Raw genomic sequence first — 21,636 nt, forward strand, 5'->3', positions numbered from 1 at the left:
ATTACTTCCAATGGAAATTAAACAAATGTTGGTCCAAAATGTGATTTCCCTATATAAACTATAGTAAAGTTTACCCCCTCCCCAGGGGGAAACGTGGGACCCCAGGGTCAAGAAATTCACAATTTTGGTAAAGCACCTTAAGACCCTTCCATTTATGAAGAGTATTTGATTCTACCATATCGGGGTCTTGAGAAGAAGATTTTTTGAAATTTTAGTAAATTCAACCCTTTTTGGCCCTGCCCCTCAGGCCCCTGGGGGCTGGGNTGGGTCTTGGGACTAAACTGACCACTATTTTTGTTGACCTTTGTCCTGCAAAATTTCATTGAAATTGGTTCAGGGGTATTTGAGAAGAAGTCGATAATGTAAATTGTTTACGGGCGCACGCTGGACGCAGCCGGACAAAAGGCGATCGCAATAGGTCACTTGAGACTTTGTCTCAGGTGACCTAAAAAATCAATGTCTGTACTTACATGCCTGTAGAAACTGCAGATAGTTCATTACATTCTGGTGTACAATCTAAAAGAGAAAGAGAACAAGCAAGCTCTGAGGTAAAGCTGAAATAGCAATTCAAGAACCATCAGACACATAGAGATATCAGTGGCCGACCCAGGGGGGTTGCCCTAGTTGCCCGGGCAATACCCTTTTTTTCTGTGTCTGGACCAAGGTTTTTGAAGATTTTCCTTTATTTCATATGGGATTTCCTTCTAATATCAACCATGCCTTGAACTATGATTTTCTATGGCTTCCCCTTGCCAGCAGTTTGAATATCTATATATGCCTAAGGGTGTTGCCCTAACAAGGAATTTACTACTTATACTCTAAACAATAGGGGATTAATCCTCTGTCTATATATTAGCAGGGACAGTATATTATACATCCCTGATATTAGTAGGGTCTCCAGTCAGGTCAGTTGTCAAGGGTCACCGGACTGACTCTACCTAATCCTATTGTTCTAATGTCATGCATGGTGTACGTGGTGATCTACCATCTGTCTGAATTGGGTAAAAGGTTTGTTCTCCTTTCTCCCACTTTTTTTCTGATCAAAGGAATTATATAAACACTGGACAACAATAGATGTGTCATTATAGTCTGTTCTGGTATAGTACAGGTAGATTATTTACCTGTATTTACCTGTTCACCAATAGGAAATACTGTGTTAGTTATAGGAATATTTAACAAATATATTTCCTGATTTACGTAATATTTACTGGAATTATAAGTTAATATATACAAGATTCCATTTATTACTTATAAAAACACATCAAAATACATTAACTGAAAACCTGCTTTTATTAATTTCATATTAAATCAATTTTATACATTTTTACTACACATTTACATGGATGTTATATATATATTTCATAAAATAGAACTAAATTTAGCAAGCAATTTATAACAAATATTATCAGTACAGACAGAGATCATGTATATGCAAAAACAGATGAAAAGCTGGGAATGAAAATAAATAAAACAAAATTCATTACAGGTACACATGGAATACTTATAATTAGCACTCAGGTTGATCAAATCAATCATATGGGTGGTTGTGGGGATGGTGGCCGTTTCCAGTAGGGATTTTGTTTCGGGTACTAAGGGTAGCTGGACAGTTGGGGATGGTACATCTCCAATATACACGCTCACCTCTGTTGTTCTGTCTTCCAAACTTGTTGCGAAGATAACGTCACTTGAATTTGTGCATTTGCCATGTTGGTGGTTGATGGGGAATGTGTGAGACTTACAAAACATATAGCTTGGACAATCTCACTTGTTTAATCACCATGGCATCAATTAAGTGACGAACATTTAGGTTATGAAATGTATTCACTTTTTATTACCAGACAGAGAATGCATTTCTATTAATAGTGAATAATCGCTTTGCAATCTGTCAGCTTATATGTCTCTTTATAAGTTCATATACTTGTATAATTAATTGTTGACTCAATGCGCACCAGTAAAGTGGTCAGTTGATGGACCCAAACCATCATGTGTTAAGATTCATTATTATCAACTAGAAATATCAGTGGACCCAAGCCATATGGGGTTATCAAATAGAAACATAACTAATGCTTTTGTTTTAGGGGAAAATAATCTAATGAGTGATACTAAGTTATAAATAATTACACTGAAGACGCATTTATTGGTAAAATAGGTTCTCTGAAAATAATGCTCCAACATGATTTTTTTTCACCCTAAATTAAATCAAGATAAATTTCAATTTAAATGAATCAAAGCATTATCATCTATATCTATACTATTAAGTATATAAAATATATAAAATATTTGTTACTGTTTTGTATGTTTTGTACCATTTCAAATGGTATATGACATGAAAAAAATGGCTAAATATTATGAAAATCTATATAAAAGCTACATGTATATGACAGTACTGTATATATATGATACAGGTAATGTGGGAGAACACAGGTAAAAACTAGGTAAAATATATATGAAACAGACCATATTTGCTATCACAACATTACTGCCTCTATGGTTTTTTAAAAAGTGGGAGAAAGGAGAACACACCGGGTAAAAGATGTTTATAGGTAAAGTGTTATTTCAAAGGTAGAGTCCATTTCATGATAGATAAACCTGTATTTTCACCTATGGTTTCAAGTACACATGATCACCAGGAGTGAATAAGTATACCAATTAAAAAATATAAATTTCAAAGACAATACAGCACGATACACTTAATCAGGTGAATCGACATATTCAATGTTAGCATAAAAGACTAGCATGTATATAATCCTTTTCATTAGGTGTTGCCCTTGTACATATGTATGCGTACAAATTAACAATAAAAGACAAACAGCTAGTTAAATCACTATTCATATATATGACAAAATAAATCAATATTTAATTGGCAAAATGCTCGCCTAAACTACATGCACATGAATGGCATGACACAAACATCAACATTTTAACAGAAAACCTTCATTTTTACCATTGTTTTAGAAAATTTGTTAACACTGGCTGCATTTGGCCATCATAAAATATAAATACTCTATGTTATAAAATATAACCTGGAATAATACCTCAAACCTATTTTAAACCTCACTCGATCTGTTTGACCACAGAATTGCCATCTAAATCCGTGGTATTATATCATTATCAGAAGAAAAAAATTCGCCTCGCTACGCTCGGCAGGGTAATTATAATTGTCACAATCTCAGAAATAATCAAGTTCTATATATGTTTGGGTGCCAAAGTAGTATACATGTACAGCCGACACGAAAATTCAAATTTATTATTTCTAGATAAGTACAAAAATTTGTCTTTTACTAAGTTTAAAATTTTGGGCAACACCCAAAATTAATTCCTGGATATCCCCTGGAAAACAGCCTGCTGAAGTGATTTAAGTATGTTACAACATGGATTAACAAAACAACAGTTATGGCAGTTGGCATGATGCATAACATGGCTAATATTAACTTATTTAAATGAACAATTTGGAGATTTCTTATTTTCATATTTTCATGAACTATGTATCAAAATTAGACAGATACATAAAACCTGATAGCACACTGGGTACAGTGATGGTATAGTGATCGTGACAATTTATAAACCCAACGATGGAGGGGAGGTGGCTCTGTTGTAAATACATATATATATCAGTGAAATCCGTCTTATCTGCATGCCCCTGAGTATTCCGATATGGTATCTAATCCATAGTGTTTTCCTATTTCTATTGAAAACTGCAGAATAATACCTGTATATTCAAAAATCCTGTGTAATCTGACCACTACACTGTGTCCCACAGTGTGTAGGGTTAGAGAAGGTTAACTGTATATACATCAAAATGTCTTACTTCCTGTTTATGAAGGGGTGTCTTGGAGTAATGCTTGCTTGGGATAGTTCATTGATTGTTCAATACATTTAACATTAATGTTTTAGGAAACATAACATTAAATATACCAAATTAGGAAGGCTACAAATCCTATAAAAATCCACATTTGATAAAACTTTATTTATGCAGCAGAACTGAATTGGGTCAATCGCTTGTTCTCCAGGTAGGTCAATTGGTGAGAGCATTTGTCTCGAGTCCTCAAGTCCTGAGTTTGATTCCTGATCTGGCTGTGCCTTTTTCCTCTCTCGTTACAGCTGTTACAAGATCCCTTTGTGTAGAAGTTACAGTATTGTATACTTCTGATCATTCAGCAAAGGCTCCAGATTCTCATGTTAATTATGTATTAATGATTAACGTGAAATCATATAAGGCCTGGAACATTTGAAAGAGCTTCTTGAAAAGGCAGACATTCAACATACCTGTATCCTGTCCACCATCTTGTATTTGTCCACCATTTTTTGCTGTAGTTCACAAAAGTTCTTGTCCAATTCCACTCCTACTATTTTACTTGCACCACTGAATAAATAGGCCTACATTAAAAAAAAAATGTTACTTTTATTGTCAATAACTTAAGGTAATCAGTTTGTGTCACCATTACTCAGTAGAATTTCTCCAAATTTTGTAGTTATATTGCTTTGAAGTAAAGAAAATTTTCTGCCACAAAAAAATATACCCGGTAGGTTGTCAGAATTTTAAGGATTTAAATGGAAATTTATGTAAAAAGGAGTGAATTTTGAAAACAAAATGAAAGACATATTTGCTAAATAATGTCAATAAAAATGATACTGACATAGATTAGTAATCTTTAAGTGATTAAAAATTGACATTTTATAATAAAACCATATACACATAGTAATTGCATTTAAGAATTATCTTTCTTGAAAAACTTCACAGTAGTGAAATAGGTAGCCGGTTTCCTGCAGTACAGAAAAATGAACACATGTGAGTCATTGATAAAAAACTACTGAATTAATGCCTGGATTGCTTTGAAATACTTTAATATTGAGAGAACACACTGTTCTGTCAATAATAAACATACAATATTCATCACAACTCGAGACTCATTAAAATATGCGGAAATTGTGATACTGTCTCCCTACATTGGATTTTCAACTCGGTATGTACTTCCTATTTCTGTTTATCAATACACTCATTCGACCTTAATAATTAACTTGACAGGAAATAAGTTAAAATGAAGAACACAATTCAAATCTACACCTGTTAGCGTTTGTTAGTCACAGCAGGCTTGAGAATGAATGTTTTGTTTGATATGATATCTAATACAAAGCTTTGATTTTGTTTAAAATATTCCTCAGAAAACTGGGAACACTTTTGAAACCCGATTAGTTTGATAAATGATAATTCAGATGAATTTTTTGGCCACTTCAGTCCCTTGACTGATGGGGCACCATTTGATTGTGGGATGCTGTTATGTTATTAAAATACCATTGTTTGATCGATTAACAGTAAAACAGAATGAAATAAAGTGTGACTTTAACAATAATACATTTAAATTTGAATTTAAAATTCTGGGTACATATAAATTTGTAGTAAGAGATGATGTTGACATGCGAACATTGCACAGCTAGTTAATCAAATGGAGTCTGAAATTTTAATTCAAGAATTATTTTATTAAAATCTAGAATTAGATAACCCAATTCAACCATCATTATATATGGTGTAGGGCCTACCCACCATAACCTCATAAAATAGTAAGATACTTGAGAATACTGATAAAGTGAAATTTAAGAAAATGTTTATGCTTATTGAGCATTTGTTTCCAAATGATTCCAATGATAGTCAAGATTAGTCACATCAGACAGAGAATACAGTTGCTAAGTGATCAATCTTACCCCATACAGCACAGCACCCGTCCTAGATCCAACATCCAGCACAGCCTTGCCTCGGAGGTCGGGCAGCAGATGACGGAACATGTATTTGATCTGTTTTACAGATGCTGAGTGAGTTATAAAAGCTGCAACAATATCAGATGTAAAGAACTTGGCAACAAATTCAAGTCAAAACAAGCAGAAATTTTATCACTGTCCCAGTTATATGTAAAAAGAAGGAATAGCAATGAATTTTGCTTCAGAGTGACTGGGACTTAGTTTGTACACTTACAATAATAGTTAATGAAGCAATATCTGTTATAAAGGCATTTTTGCTTGTTTTTAATGCATTCGTTTGATGTAAATTTGTTAAAATTACATTTTGAAGAGAATAGATGGCCATGAAAAATGCATAAATATACCAAATATAATCATTTTTGTTTTATTTCTGCTTTTTAATAGTACATCACGAGATGTGTAAAAAATATTGAACTTTGTGGTAACTCAAACTTTGCAAATATTATAGAAAACAAATTTTTACTTAATTTTCATATTTTGGGGGAAATTTGCAGAAAAGTAGCTACCTTACTGCTGATATATCTCAAAAAGTAAGTCGAGAACCCCCGTTTTTCTTTTCAGATATGGAATCTACGTAAAACATGCAAGAAAATAAGCCTAATTAGAAAAAAATGACATGGGTTTTTCCAAAAGGATGGACCCACCTTAATACAAAGTACTATTTGACGTGGGTTGTTTTTTTGAAAAAGGATTTTTTTAACTACCCATTTTTCAAACACAATTTTACTTGCCTCCAAAAAATAGATTACTCAAACTTGTAAGACATTATGCACAAACTTAGGGGTCTACAAGACATTACCCTGTATGTACATGTACATAATTAGGGGACTACAAGGCATTAACCTCTATGTACATGTACATACCTAGGGGACTACAAGGCATTACCCTGTATGCACATGTACATACTTAAGGGACTACAGGGCATAACCCTGTATGTACATGTACACACTTAGGGGACTACAGGGCATAACCCTGTATGTACATACTTAGGAGACTACAAGACATTACCCTGTATGTACATGTACATACTTAGGGGACTACAAGGCATTACCCTGTATGTACATGTACATACCTAGGGGACTTAAAGGCATTACCCTGTATGTACATGTACATACCTAGGGGACTACAAGGCATAACCCTGTATGTACATACTTAGGGGACTACAAGACATTACCCTGTATGTACATGTACATACTTAGGGGACTACAGGGCATAACCCTGTATGTACATACTTAGGGGACTACAAGACATTACCCTGTATGTACATGTACATACTTAGGGGACTACAGGGCATAACCCTGTATGTACATACTTAGGGGACTACAAGACATTACCCTGTATGTACATGTACATACTTAGGGGACTACAGGGCATAACCCTGTATGTACATACTTAGGGGACTACAAGACATTACCCTGTATGTACATGTACATACTTAGGGGACTACAGGGCATAACCCTGTATGTACATACTTAGGGGACTACAAGACATTACCCTGTATGTACATGTACATACTTAGGGGACTACAGGGCATAACCCTGTATGTACATACTTAGGGGACTACAAGACATTACCCTGTATGTACATGTACATACTTAGGGGACTACAGGGCATAACCCTGTATGTACATACTTAGGGGACTACAAGACATTACCCTGTATGTACATGTACATACTTAGGGGACTACAGGGCATAACCCTGTATGTACATACTTAGGGGACTACAAGACATTACCCTGTATGTACATGTACATACTTAGGGGACTACAGGGCATAACCCTGTATGTACATACTTAGGGGACTACAAGACATTACCCTGTATGTACATGTACATACTTAGGGGACTACAGGGCATAACCCTGTATGTACATACTTAGGGGACTACAAGACATTACCCTGTATGTACATGTACATACTTAGGGGACTACAGGGCATAACCCTGTATGTACATACTTAGGGGACTACAAGACATAACCCTGTATGTACATGTACATACTTAGGGGACTACAGGGCATAACCCTGTATGTACATACTTAGGGGACTACAAGACATTACCCTGTATGTACATGTACATACTTAGGGGACTACAGGGCATAACCCTGTATGTACATGTACACACTTAGGGGACTACAGGGCATAACCCTGTATGTACATACTTAGGGGACTACAAGACATTACCCTGTATGTACATGTACATACTTAGGGGACTACAGGGCATAACCCTGTATGTACATACTTAGGGGACTACAAGACATTACCCTGTATGTACATGTACATACTTAGGGGACTACAGGGCATAACCCTGTATGTACATACTTAGGGGACTACAAGACATTACCCTGTATGTACATGTACATACTTAGGGGACTACAGGGCATAACCCTGTATGTACATACTTAGGGGACTACAAGACATTACCCTGTATGTACATGTACATACTTAGGGGACTACAGGGCATAACCCTGTATGTACATACTTAGGGGACTACAAGACATTACCCTGTATGTACATGTACATACTTAGGGGACTACAGGGCATAACCCTGTATGTACATACTTAGGGGACTACAAGACATTACCCTGTATGTACATGTACATACTTAGGGGACTACAGGGCATAACCCTGTATGTACATACTTAGGGGACTACAAGACATTACCCTGTATGTACATGTACATACTTAGGGGACTACAGGGCATAACCCTGTATGTACATGTACATACTGAGGGGACTACAGGGCATAACCCTGTATGTACATGTACATACTTAAGGGACTAAAAGACATTACCCTGTATGTACAGTACATGTACATAATTAGGGGATTACAAGACATTACCCTGTATGTGTATGTACATACTTAGGGGACTACAAGACATTACCCTGTATGTACATGTACATACTTAGGGGACTATAAGACATTACTCTGTATGTACATGTACATACTTAGGGGACTACAGGGCATAACCCTGTATGTACATGTACATACTGAGGGGACTACAGGGCATAACCCTGTATGTACATGTACATACTTAAGGGACTAAAAGACATTACCCTGTATGTACAGTACATGTACATAATTAGGGGATTACAAGACATTACCCTGTATGTAAATGTACATACTTAGGGGACTACAAGACATTACCCTGTATGTACATGTACATACTTAGGGGACTACAAGACATAAGATACATACTTAAGGGACTGATCTCCTTTGAGCCACACTGTTGACAGTAGTTCCTACTCATCTTCCCATCATCACACAGATTGTCAATGACATCATCATTAAACAGGAAGGCATCCACATGGACTGTAGTGGTGGGATCGCAGTCTGAATTCTAACAATGGTAAAAGTAAAAACAGTGGAAAACTAAATGGAACTTTAAACAAGTGGATTTGTGGGTTACTGCATGCCAGAGTAGACTGGACCTGAAAATGATCTTTTGACTTTTAGAGAGGATTGTATGCAACCTTGTATGATCCATCAATATATAGGTGGCACTTGCAGTGACTAGTTTTGGTTTGCAGCACTCTGCTTTCCTTTGATTTTGACATGTACTGAGCTTAATGTTCCTACATCAAATAGTATAGGAGATCACTCCAGAAATTGTTTTCTCATGAATAAGTTCAGAGGTCAAATTATAAGTATCAGTGAACTAATATTGGTATGTGCCACTAGAATGTCAGAGCTAAAAGTATAAATATATTCCTTAGAGTGCTTGTACATTTCAGCATAAGCACATTTAATCCCTACCTCCTGTTTTCCAAATTGTTTAGAATCATTTTATTTACATGTCATATTTCACCTTTTCTCAACAAAACCTTATTCAATATTCCCTCACTATGACACCCCAGCATTTTACAGGAACGTCAGAATTTGTTGGAAAAAATGTGGCAGCCTATTATATTATGTCGTTAAGGCTTTTCCTTCAGACATTTACAAACCATTATCTAGCATTCTAATATAGTGTAAATATATATATATATTTACATTAAAGTAATTATATTACTGTATCATACTAACAGGTCCAGCTACAGGTGTGATGATGTGTTCCGAAGGAGAGATGGCATTAGTAGGTAAACTATTCCTCATTTCCTCCCGTATTGTGTCCAGTATGATGTCTGAGTTCTGTCTTGACCGCTCCTCAGCCTCCTCATACACATCTGTAAAGCATGACGATAAGAGTTCAATTTAAAGAAAAACTATGAATTAATTAAATTCCACAAAGAAACTGGGTATTTTTGGTTCTACACAAATGCCTAGAGCTGTTTTAATAGTGTTTCACATTTCTTTTCTGTATCACAGTTCTGGAATGCACAAGTAACGAAGCATTTGTATATATCTTTCAGTTACACTGTATATGTCTAGTATACCCTCTAAAATAGCTTACTGCATATGTAACGGGAAATGAAAACCACAATAGCCATACTGGGATTTGAACCAGGGTCCTCCTGACTCTAGATGGACAATCACACCAATGGAGGTACATTGTACCTGGTCACCAGTAACCATCCACCCCAGTCCTGTGTAACAGGAAAGGATACATGCAACTGCCAAAGAGAGGGGCTTCAAAACTATAGATGGACACTCTCTCACCCAATTGACTGTATATCTGGTCATGCAGCGATCCACCCAGTCCAGTTCAGATTCACCTGCTACCTTTATACCTAAGACAACATTCCTGACAATACAGCTCCTGTGTCTTCTTGTTAAGTGCATACACTTTAATTGAAAGGAGGGTTGCATGGTCACTAGCACCAACTGTAACAAGAGAGAGAAAATGCAACAGAGTCAGACTTGGGACCTTTGAAGTTCTAAACTCTTGACGAACCATCTAACAACTGAGCTATCTGGTCACCACTGGTCATTGATATAGTTGATATAGTAGTCGACACCAACGGAAAGCTTCAGGTAGCTTCTTGCGGCGCATTTTAATGTTCCTATACTAATATGTGACTTCCAGTGCGTATTAATATAGAGGAATTAAAATCCAGAAATCTTACAGTTAAAAGGTGAGTTAAGATATTAAATCTGACTTGATCTTGCTAATAGCAGGAGGCATTGAATTTACAGGGTGATTCGACCAGAACTTAGTGTGTCTTTGTGTAAAACTATTTACACTAGCTAGGGGCATTTACCACTTGCATGGTTTGACAGACTATTCCAGGACTCCACAACCCTGTTGCTGTAGCTGTTAACTTGTCTGTTGGTTCTTTTTAAACAGCTTTTTGCTGTTCCCTCTTGTTCTGGAATCCTGGGTTTTAGTGAACATTTTGCTGTGATCTACAGTGTCAGCTGTTCCCTCTAGGATCTTGTGTTTGGATCAGGTCAGCTCGGTGTCTTAATGTACTCTAACGTAGGTCATCCTAGATGGCGCAGTCTCTCCGAGTAGGGTTTGTTTGCTAGACTGGGAATTAGACGAGTTGCCCTCCTTTGTACATTTTCCAGTAGTTTGATGTCTTTTAGTAAATATGGTGACCAGACAACGCTTGCATATTCATGGTGTGGGCGGACGAGAGACTTGTACAGTGTTCGAAACATATTTTTGTCCATAAATGTAAAAGTTCTAAAGATGAGACCAAGGTTCCTGTTGACTTTTGCTACAGAGGTTGATATGTGATTTTCAAATTTTGCCTTGCTGTCTACAATCACTCTGAGGTCTGTTTAACAATATTGTGTATCTGATCATCCTGCTCGATAGTGTACTGGTGGTTGTCCCTCGTCTGTCCAATATTGAGATATTTGCATTTGTCCATATTTAGTTTCATGAGCTATGTGGCAGCTCCAATCACAGATTGAGTTAAGGTCATTACTGTAATAAAGAAAACAATTCACACAGCTGGTCTACATAACATACCCAGGTATCATGACTCTAGTCCAAACTGTTCTTAGGATATTGATTTTTGAAGTTTTTAAACATATTTGACCAATGTGACCTTGAAAGTAGGTCAAGGTTATTTTAATGAGGAAACTTTATAGCACTTCAATCCAGGTACCTACTGGCCAAATATCATGACCCTGAGCCTTATGGAATTTGAGAAGAAGATTGTTAAAGCCTTTGACCCATGTTGACCTTTTGACCCCGACTTGCACTTAAAATTGACCTTTGACCTCATTACTGTAATTGATAAGAAGATTTGCACTGCTGTGGTCTTCATAACATACCCAAGTATCATGACTCTAGTTCAAATGGTTCTTAGGTTATTGTTGATTGAAATTTTGCACATATATGACCCCTGTGACCTTGAAAGTAGGTCAAGGTCATTTTAATGAGAAAACATTATAGTACTACATCCCAGGTACTTACTGGCCAAATATTATGACCCTGAGCCTTATGGAACTTGAGGAGAAGATTGTTAAAGCTACTAACCAAAGTTGACATTTGACCCCCAACTAGCACTTAAAGTTGACCTTTGACCTCATAACTGTAATCGAGAAAAATATTCGCACTGCTGGTCTACATAACATACCCAAGTATCATGACTCTAGTTCAAATGGTTCTTAGGATATTGTTGTTTGAAATTTTTAACATATTTGACCGCTGTGACCTTGAAAGTAGGTCAAGGTAATTTCAATGAGGAAACTTTATAGCACTACATCCCAGGTACCTACTGGCCCAAATATCATGACCCTAAGTCCTGCAGTTCTTCTTCAGAATTGCTTGTTCTCTGATACGTGTTTCTTTACAATATTTGATAGGTTATTTACAAAACAGTTCCAAGCTTCCTCTGTGTTGAGACAGTTGTCAAATTTAGACCAGTCTGCTTGTGCAAGATCCTCTTTAGTTGCAGTGTAATTCCCCTTATGAAAGTTTCTAGTTTCTAGTTTGTTGTGCATTTGATGGCTCACTTTCGACATAGCAGTTGAGTTTAAAGGACATGGTGATGTGGTCACTCTTCCCCATACCGGGGAGATAGGTTATATCGCTCTTGTTTAGCATATTTTCTTCATTAACAAGTATGATGACGAGCAAGGAGGGTGCATTCCCTTCCCTAAATTTGGTCGGTTTGTCGACACATTGGAAAAGAAAAAGGTCCTGTATGTTTTCCAGAAAAATAGATGCAGGGTGGCTGACATTGACTGTTGTGTTCATGGTTTCCCAGTTGATCTCTCGATAGTTAAAATCCCCAACTATTATTAGAGGTGATGTTTTTTTATTAACTACTTCTTTCAAGAGTCTATTAGGATGATCATTGTTTTCTTGAGTACTGTTTGGACTACGGTATACACAACATATTATCAGTTTGTCATTGTTTTTGAGATTAATTTGAAGGCAGGTTGATTCTTGGAATGGTGTTGTAAACTCTATTTTTGTAGCCTCAATTTCTTAACATGTTGTTCTAGTGACACGAGTCTCTGGGTACCGATCTTATCATTTAGGCTTGTGGTAACCTCAGTGTGTGCTCGTTGGATTGGGCTTTGGGGCTCTACTGTTTTAGGTTGTGATTTTTTCTTGGATTATCTTTCCTTCGGGAGATGTTACTCGCCTTCTCAAGTAGTAATATTTTTTGTGGGTTTTTTTCCCCATTGAGTACAACTTTGAGTGGACGTGTTTTTGTTTCCTCCTTTTTTTCTAGTCGAAAGTGTGTTACTAAGTTTAGATTTTCAATCCCTATACTTCTAATAACCATTCTGATGTCCATCTCATCCTGACATGCAGCGTCGTCTTCTGTTCGTTTTTCTAGTACATTAAACAATACAGGAATATTGTCTTGACTTCTTCTGTCCTGTATTTCTCTGCAGCATTCCTCAACTAAGGCGACTACATGTGTCTCAGGATCATTTATAATTTCCTCCTCCACGTCTGAATAGACACTTTTTCTTTTCTTTTCTAGCCCTTTTTCAATTTTAACATCTGTTTTTTCCTCCAATGTATCAATTTTGTCTTCAAGGTTGTTTAATCTTTTTCGTTGTTGGATTGTTGTGGTGCTTCAAGGGTATCTATTTTCTATAAACACGGTAGAGTGTTGTTACAGCTTTTACATCTGACCCTGTACTGCTACAATGATCTCCCTCTTTTTTTTTCTAAATCTTTCTCTTTTGAGATAGCCCGAGTTTCCTCTGGTCCTGACACCAGACTTGACATTTTGACAGAATGATATGTCTGGCCCACACTAGACATCTATCTGTCAAAATGTCTAAGACCAGGTCCAGTACACTCTGCCGATTGAGCTATATAGCTGTAAAGACCTATAATAGCTCTATTGACCTATCTGAAATAGGTTGTTTGAGCTATTTTCAAGTGATTTTCTTTTTTAAGGAAAACGGAACAAAGTCGCATTTAAAAGAAGATTGTATCATTAGATTGATAACAAAAGACATTAAATATAAGTATTCTTTTTAAAAAATAATGATGTAAAGAAATCGGAAATTTTACATTTATGAAAAATGAAAATAAACATCTAAATGTATGCTTTTTGTAGTCAACATTACCATTAACCTTATTGTTCTATGCGACTTTGCTTTAATTTAATGAAATTTGAAATCTGAGAAAATATAGCTCAATACAGCTATAATTTATAGGTGTATATAGCTATATATGTCTTTATAGCTATATAGCTCAATCGGCAGAGTGTACTGGACCTGAAGACTGCATGGTGTCACTGTCAGGGCCAGAGAAAACTTCGGCTAGTCAGTTGGGGTGACTACACACAGTACTAGAAACACATGCGCCACTGTAACAGGACAGGAAAATACTACAAAATTATTCAGCGACACTCGGATTTCCCACCCAAATCCACCTCCAAACAAAATGTATGTAGCACCTTTATGTATAAATAGCCAAAGGAGTCCGAGCAGTGGTAAACTCGTGTCCACGTCATCAGTGATCGATGTAATTATTGTCACTGATATAGGTCTGTTAAGTACATATGGATAACGTTTAACCAATATCATAGTTAGACTAATTCTTCTAAGCTATTAATGACAAAGTGAAACTGAAACTACCGCTAACACGTGTTATAGTATATATATGTTCCTACCTTCGATATTGTTCCGGATCCATCCAAGGAAGTCCATAACAGAAGATTCCTGGACCTTGGAAAGAAGGTTCTTAAAGTCATGTATAGCTTGCATGGAGTTCATATTGACTTCCTTTTCACAGTGCACAAGATATTTTTTTTGCACAGGAACAGCATGGACGCTTACTAATTTTAGAGACAACTAAGGGCTATAATTTGCGGATTTTCATTAAAATTCCAAAATATTTGTTTGAATTCACTGTGAATGTATGAAGATGTAGAAAAATTAAAATTAAAAATTATAAAAATAATTATAGAGTATTTTTTAATAAAAGAGGAATTAAATGCCAATTATAATTTAGTTAAGTAAGTTAGGTGTACTTTTCAAAGAAATGATAAGAATATATTAGAATATGGTGGGATAAATGGCTATCATGAAAACTCCCTAACACAACATCACCTGGCTGGTGTCATATTGTTTCAAAGTGAAACTGACACATATAGCAAAGAGTGAAATTAGCATTTTCAATTATATACACTTGTATAAAGCAGTTATTATAAAACAGGTCAGTATGGAAATATCAAATTTCCATCGTTATAAATCAAACTGATAAATGAAAAACATTTTAACTAGGCAGGACATTCATTCTTGAAATAAGAGTCCTCTTTGGTGTTTGACATTGCAACTATGTGTCACTGATTAGATACTATTTGTAATTATTACTTTTAAAGTTGAGACACCCAAGACATTTGTAACAGACTTCAAATTTTGGTTTTGTCATTCCTATTTCCCAAAAAGCAGGAGTATTATGTCAATTTAATGTTAACTTTTCAACAGCCGAAGTTTATAAACATGAAAATTATGAATGGATCGATGATATAACCGTATTTGCTACAATTATTCATCACTAAACAAGGCTGAAGAGGTTAAAAGGTCAAAGTTCAGGTCAATAGGTTAATGCTGAAAGCTTTTCAAAACAGCTCATTTCTCTCTTTGACTCAAAGTTCCCTGGTATTGAATGGAATAGTTCAGCAGAATCATAACATGAACTAACCTAGTCTTTCAATTGAAATTGGGAGAGTATATTATATTTTTTTTTCAAATTACAAATATATATACATGTATAAAGAAATTGAGCTATAACCAAAGTAAGTTAATTCATTGAAACATAATTATTCTATGTGACATTTTGTAAATATTTTATGTACAATGTTTGTTATTAGAGGTTTAACAATGTTGAAAGTGTGTTATATGTGTCTGCTGATGACTTACAAGATACAAATGCACCAGTGCAGCATTGTGAAATATCATCCCACTGGGCAAAAACGGTCATCCATTTTCATTGTATTTAATGCCACACTAAATCAATCTGTTCTTTGGATTTTCTTTCTTTTCTTTTTCAAAGACAGGAGCAAGACAAATTTCAATTTTAATTCTGTTTTACAGTTACAAAATTGACAAGACAATGTTGAAAACCAACAAGTTAACTTGTGTGTGGCCTGAATGTTACCTCCCAATATAAACAGAACACAGAGACATGGTGAGAGTCTGTTCAAACATGTTTATTATCACAGATTTCTAATCATTCCAAGCACTCACTAGTCTCACCATGCAGCAAAAACTACTTTCAAACTAATTCATTCTTACACATTTCATATCTCCTTTGTATACTTGTGTAGTATACATGTACCACTCAGGATTAGACTGATAATGTTGAGACAAGCGATAACAATCTTTACCACGGCCTGTTGTCAACAGAACACATTTCATCTTTCAAACTTTCAAAATTAATTTCATCACTTAGTAAGTACATAACATAACATATATAAACTTATTCAAGTCCAAAAATATTTGACTCGAATCACAAAATATTCCTCAGAATCCTATATTTTTGGACTTACAATGTTACAATATGAAATACCTGTATTTATTGATTTTAAAGGCATCATACAAAAACCAAATCACAGCCAACAGTTGTAGAGTTGTAGAGCTACCAGAGTTACAACACATGTCACACAGTCAGGATATACTACATGATTATCTGAATAAAGTCAGAAATAAAACTATATCGTTGTGTAATTTTGAGGGGCTAATATTGTGCAGTTGAACAGGTCAGAAATAGTCAAGGAGGCTTAAATTTTGTGCACCATAGCCAGGTAAAACTATTGCGCTTGTGAGGGTCCTTATGTTGTTGGACGATCAACATAATCAATATAATACAGATAAAACAACAGGTACATTTCTGTTACAGCCAGCTGGTAAAAGTTTTGGAATGTTCTTTTTCTCAAATTTGATTTTTTTTCATTAAAAAAAGATATTTTTATGTTGGATCTGTGAACACACAAGGGGAAATGATGTATTAATAAAAGGTTTTCGAGACTTGTGGTCAGTTTAAACAATCTAAGACAAACAAAATAGATTTACAGCATCCTGCACGTATGTGTAAAGAAGTTGATTGCCCTGTTACAGAAGAGAGGAATATTGAGAGAGTGAATTTTCTCTGTAATGTCCTTCATCATGGCAAGTGAAAGTTAAACTGTGGAAAAAATGTGCTGTTATACAAATACCACTGAGCTTTACTCATAAACTACACATACATTGAATCACGGAGATAAAATGGTCAAGTTGGACAATGGTACATATAAAAGAATATTTGCAAGAGAGAAAACTATCAAAGCTTTCTTCTGGCAAACTATTTCTTCCAAAGTTTTTTTTTTTTACTAAGTTCATTTCAAAGTTTAATGTAGGGCATCTTCAATGTAAAAATAAATTCACCATGTTTAACATCAAGGCATTTCTAATGTTGTACATTTGGCACTATTTGACAAAACATAATTTTTCAGAATCCTTTACAAAGTCTGGTTTTGTTGACTGTCACTTTTCTCTGTTGGACACCTCACTATTTTGGTTGCTAAGCAGTTAATATTGCATACATTTCCTCATGGAAAGTTACATCAGTGATGGTGTGGTCACTGTGTGGTTATGAGCCGGACAATGGTGTCTATGATCTTACTGCCCTTTGGACAGGTCAGTAGGTCCATGTGTGGGTTCTGTATCTTGTCAGACAACAGTTGGTCCAGCTCCAACCTCAACTCCTTCACTAGCTCAGCCACCTGGTCAAAATGGAAACATTCAGTAATGTTCACCCATAACTCAATATTTGTCCATTTTGCATCTCATGTTAAAGGTGGATTTAGAATGGTAGTAAATATCAGTCAAACTTCAAGAAATACATTTTCTGATATTTTTACAAAAGAAGAACGGCTACGGTAATCGTAAACAGTTTTTGAAGTATTCTCAGATGCTCAATGATGATGTTGCAAATTAACACTGAAACACAAAATTGTTTCTTTTTTCTTTTCTTTATGCTTTGCTTTGCCAAATTAAATTTGTTACAAAATGTATAATTTTACATAGTAAGGTACCAGTACATAAAATGATAAAAGAATCCCTCATAGTAATTCCCATCTCATCTCACTCTATTGAAACTCCTTACAACTATGAATTGGTATCCATGTACAACTTCCCTGTAAAGATCTTTTAATGTATTTAGTAACAAATTTCTGAAGGCTATTGTCTATTCAATGTTTACTTCAAAAACAAATGACTGATTAGAGGGATTGGTTTCCTGCAAAAAAAGGCTTGAAAATATTCAGAACAAAGACTCTTATAATTTGTAACAATTACTCTCTTGTATCCAAATGAACGTCATTAAGAATATTTCCTGACAGTTTCCTGGTCAATTTTCCACAAACCTGATGTGTGTTAGCCATGAAGCGTATCCATCCATCGTCCACAGACAGGATAAAATTGCCTTTCTCCAGATCAACATTGATACTGCCCCCTCCAAACAGTAACAGGGGATATACACTGACCATAGTACAGTCTCGTATGTAGATCTACAACAGATGTTCCTTAATACAGCTTCAACTTTGTTGAAAAGTTCACCTTCAATTCAGTGAGATATGCAATTTCCTTATATTTTTAATTTTTTATATTTTTGTGAATTTTCTTCCATTTTCATTTTTTTTTAATAATGATTGATAGATCTAAGTACCTTTCCTCAAGCCTTCTAGCTGCTTAAACAAGACAGCAATGAAAGTGTTGGCCAGTTGTTAAAATGTGACCACTTCGTCCAGTGAAATAACTTTTCTTAGGGCAAACAGCAACTTGCTGGTCAAGAAAGGTGACCTTATATGCAGTAAAACCTCTTTGTACTGCCACCATTTGTCAGACATTTTTTTGCAATATAGAAAGGATTTGGTGTTATATTGAGGGAGACATAATAAGAATGAATTGCTAAGAGAACAAGAGGCCCATGGGCCTTAACGGTCACCTGAGTCATACAGTATTAATTTTTGTTGTTGAAATATAAAGTGGAGATAATGATGTCAACCATTCTTACCAAAATTTGAGTAAAAAATAGTTAAGTATAACGTTAAATTAAGTTTGTCAGGACCATGAGTCGATCATTTCTACCAAGTTTCAATTAAATCGGCCCAGTAGAACTTGACTTTAGGTTTGAAATAGTTTTTCAAAATGGCAGCCATATTGGATTTCTGATCGACCCGAAAATCAACAACACTTTGTCAGGACCATGATTCGATCATTCCTACCAAGTTTCTGTTAAATCGGCCCAGTAGAACTTGACTTTAGGTTTGAAATAGTCTTTCAAAATGGCTGCCGTGGTGGCCATATTGGATTTCTGATAGACCCGAAAAATAACAACACTTGGTCAGGGAGTTATCAGTAACATTCCCATGAAGTATCAATGAAATCCCTTTGACAGTATTTCAGCTTAAGTTGAAAATGTAAAATGTTAACTGACGACGGACGACGGATGACTCAGGTGACCTAAAAAGGGACCTTACAATATGTTGGCAGTAATTGAGGTGGCAAATGAAATAAGGGGCGTTGTAAGGAGGTTTGCATATTACAGGTGGTTGCCAATACAGATTTATATCTCCAATACACTTACCCGACTTGTCTTCACTTTCTCATGGTAAACAAGGTAAGGACTATCATAGTAGTTAACTTGGAAGTTCACAGATGACGGGTGGATGTGAATCTAAAGATGAAGTTTTGATATAAGATTTTCTTCTTGATCATTATATAGAAAACATATATTTAAGTAGGTAAACACAGTTAAATTCAAAACAAATTAAAAGAAGAATGTTCAGTTATTTTATGGTTTATAAAATGCTGAATGCAATAAAACAAACAAGTTTCAGATTTTGCTTATATCAAACATTGCCATATATGTACAGTTATGTCAATGAACGACGTAATATCAAAATCCTCTATTAAAACATGTTTTGATATTTTAATGCTCTATTAAAGTAAATTTTACAGGTTTTGAAAATGAAATCAAGATTCTATTAATTTGGTTTGATCATCATGTAATTCTTAAAATCATACTCACATAGCCGTCGCCTTTTGTTTTAAATCGTAATTCATCAGCCCTTGGAAGTTTTGGAACAGCACCTGTAAATTATACCCAGTAATTCACAACATAATGAGAAAAGTCTTTTTTGGATTCTATCAAATAATAACAAATCATGTAACTGTAAAAAGTTATTTCTTTCGAATAAAAATCTTAGAAACATATTTCAGTAAAGAAAGTTTACAGAGCTGGTATGAAGTGGAATAGGGACCTGTTTGGACCGGGAAATCTGTTCTTTAATAATTTAATTCCAGTTGTTTTAGTTCATGAGGTCAAGGTCTAACTGTTTTCCTTCACTAACATCAACAAAATACTGCCGATAACATTTACCCATGCTGCTCTGGCTGAACTTGGCCTCGGGAGTGAGGACCTGTACAACGTTGGGATAGAGTGCGCCCACTAATATGGCTGCCACAACCTTCCAGTTAGATGAGTTGATGTTGGCCTTCAAGTTGAAATTAATACTTCATTAAGAAATACCACAAAAAAGTTTACCACAGTTTATATTTGTATTGCTACTTATATCCAAGAGATTAAATAACAACAGAAAGTGTTCTTTTGCAGCAATATAATTCATATTAATCAACTAGGACATAGTCAGACTAAGATGGCTGGTTCTCTTCACAGGGTCATTGAGCCATTAAAGTTTTATGCCAAATATGAAATAAAATTCAATACCGTATCACTTACTTTATGATTTATCTACAACTTTTCCTATAATAGATCAAATGTCTGTATGTGATATAATGTTATTTTACAGTCTGTCTATCTATGAAACAGAAAACTAACATCAGGTCCGGTGATGTTGAGTACCCCATCGGAGCCCCTCTGACCGGCCCGCTCCACATCTCTCTGGCTTATCCCTTCCTTCACAAAGCCGATGTCCGACAGTAACTCTACAAACTGCTGCTTCATACTGGCCAGCATCTACAAGATAAGTGTCCATTAGTATCTCAATCAACTGTGTCTAAATAAAAATAAAAACACTGATCAATACTAAAGTATGCTGAGCACACATTTTAGAATGAAGATGTCAAGGTCATGGAATGGTATGCAATACAATTCTCCTTAACCTCTCAAAAGAAATATCCTTTTTTTAAGTTTTCCTCATGAAAAACAATATATATGAAAAAGAAAATGCTACTGACCTCCAATGACCTCTGAGACAGGAAATTGTCATGACAATAGTTGTAACTGGCATACTGGCTTTTCTTTCTGGCATCAATCCATCCCTGATATTAGATAAAGAAACAGACTGCAATGTTAGAATGCTTTGTTAAGAATTGAATAAAACTCACTTTTATGTTTCATAATATAAAAAACAATAATAGAGAAAATAAACATAATAAAAGGATTATAAAATATGGTACAATACAAACAAGAGGCCGATGGGCCTTAACGGTCACCTGATATATTTATACAGAAAGTTGATTTTGTTTATAACATGAACAGAAATATTATTCAAAGTGACAAAAAACAATA

The 21,636-nt window shown here is 35.3% G+C and overlaps 2 protein-coding genes across 3 annotated transcripts in view; both read right to left on the reverse strand.

The window, feature by feature from the left end:
• LOC110464300 overlaps nt 1-14,889 on the reverse strand; it is a 31,973-nt gene extending 17,084 nt beyond the window's left edge. Inside the window, exons 1-6 of one of the 2 annotated variants that reach the window (XM_021519441.1) lie at nt 14,732-14,889; nt 9,774-9,913; nt 8,946-9,087; nt 5,701-5,822; nt 4,267-4,377; nt 471-516 (exon numbers count right to left, since the gene is read on the reverse strand). In XM_021519441.1, coding sequence (XP_021375116.1) covers nt 471-516; nt 4,267-4,377; nt 5,701-5,822; nt 8,946-9,087; nt 9,774-9,913; nt 14,732-14,834 — 664 coding nt within the window. In that variant the 5' untranslated portion in view covers nt 14,835-14,889. Of the gene's footprint in view, nt 1-470; nt 517-4,266; nt 4,378-5,700; nt 5,823-8,945; nt 9,088-9,773; nt 9,914-10,346; nt 10,485-14,731 lie in introns of those variants that run through there. The other variant, XM_021519442.1, reaches the window with a different exon arrangement.
• Nucleotides 14,890-16,655: 1,766 nt separating this feature from the next.
• The window catches only part of LOC110464296 (putative ATP-dependent RNA helicase DHX57), a 50,895-nt gene continuing 45,914 nt past the window's right edge, over nt 16,656-21,636 (reverse strand). The window contains exons 21-27 of the mRNA XM_021519433.1: nt 21,303-21,386; nt 20,944-21,081; nt 20,485-20,599; nt 20,134-20,195; nt 19,690-19,779; nt 18,467-18,610; nt 16,656-17,824 (exon numbers count right to left, since the gene is read on the reverse strand). Coding sequence (XP_021375108.1) covers nt 17,681-17,824; nt 18,467-18,610; nt 19,690-19,779; nt 20,134-20,195; nt 20,485-20,599; nt 20,944-21,081; nt 21,303-21,386 — 777 coding nt within the window. The 3' untranslated portion in view covers nt 16,656-17,680. The remainder of the gene's footprint in view (nt 17,825-18,466; nt 18,611-19,689; nt 19,780-20,133; nt 20,196-20,484; nt 20,600-20,943; nt 21,082-21,302; nt 21,387-21,636) is intronic.

This window comes from Mizuhopecten yessoensis, unplaced genomic scaffold (genome assembly GCF_002113885.1).
Source record: "Mizuhopecten yessoensis strain PY_sf001 unplaced genomic scaffold, ASM211388v2 scaffold10981, whole genome shotgun sequence".
NCBI lineage: Eukaryota > Metazoa > Mollusca > Bivalvia > Pectinida > Pectinidae > Mizuhopecten > Mizuhopecten yessoensis.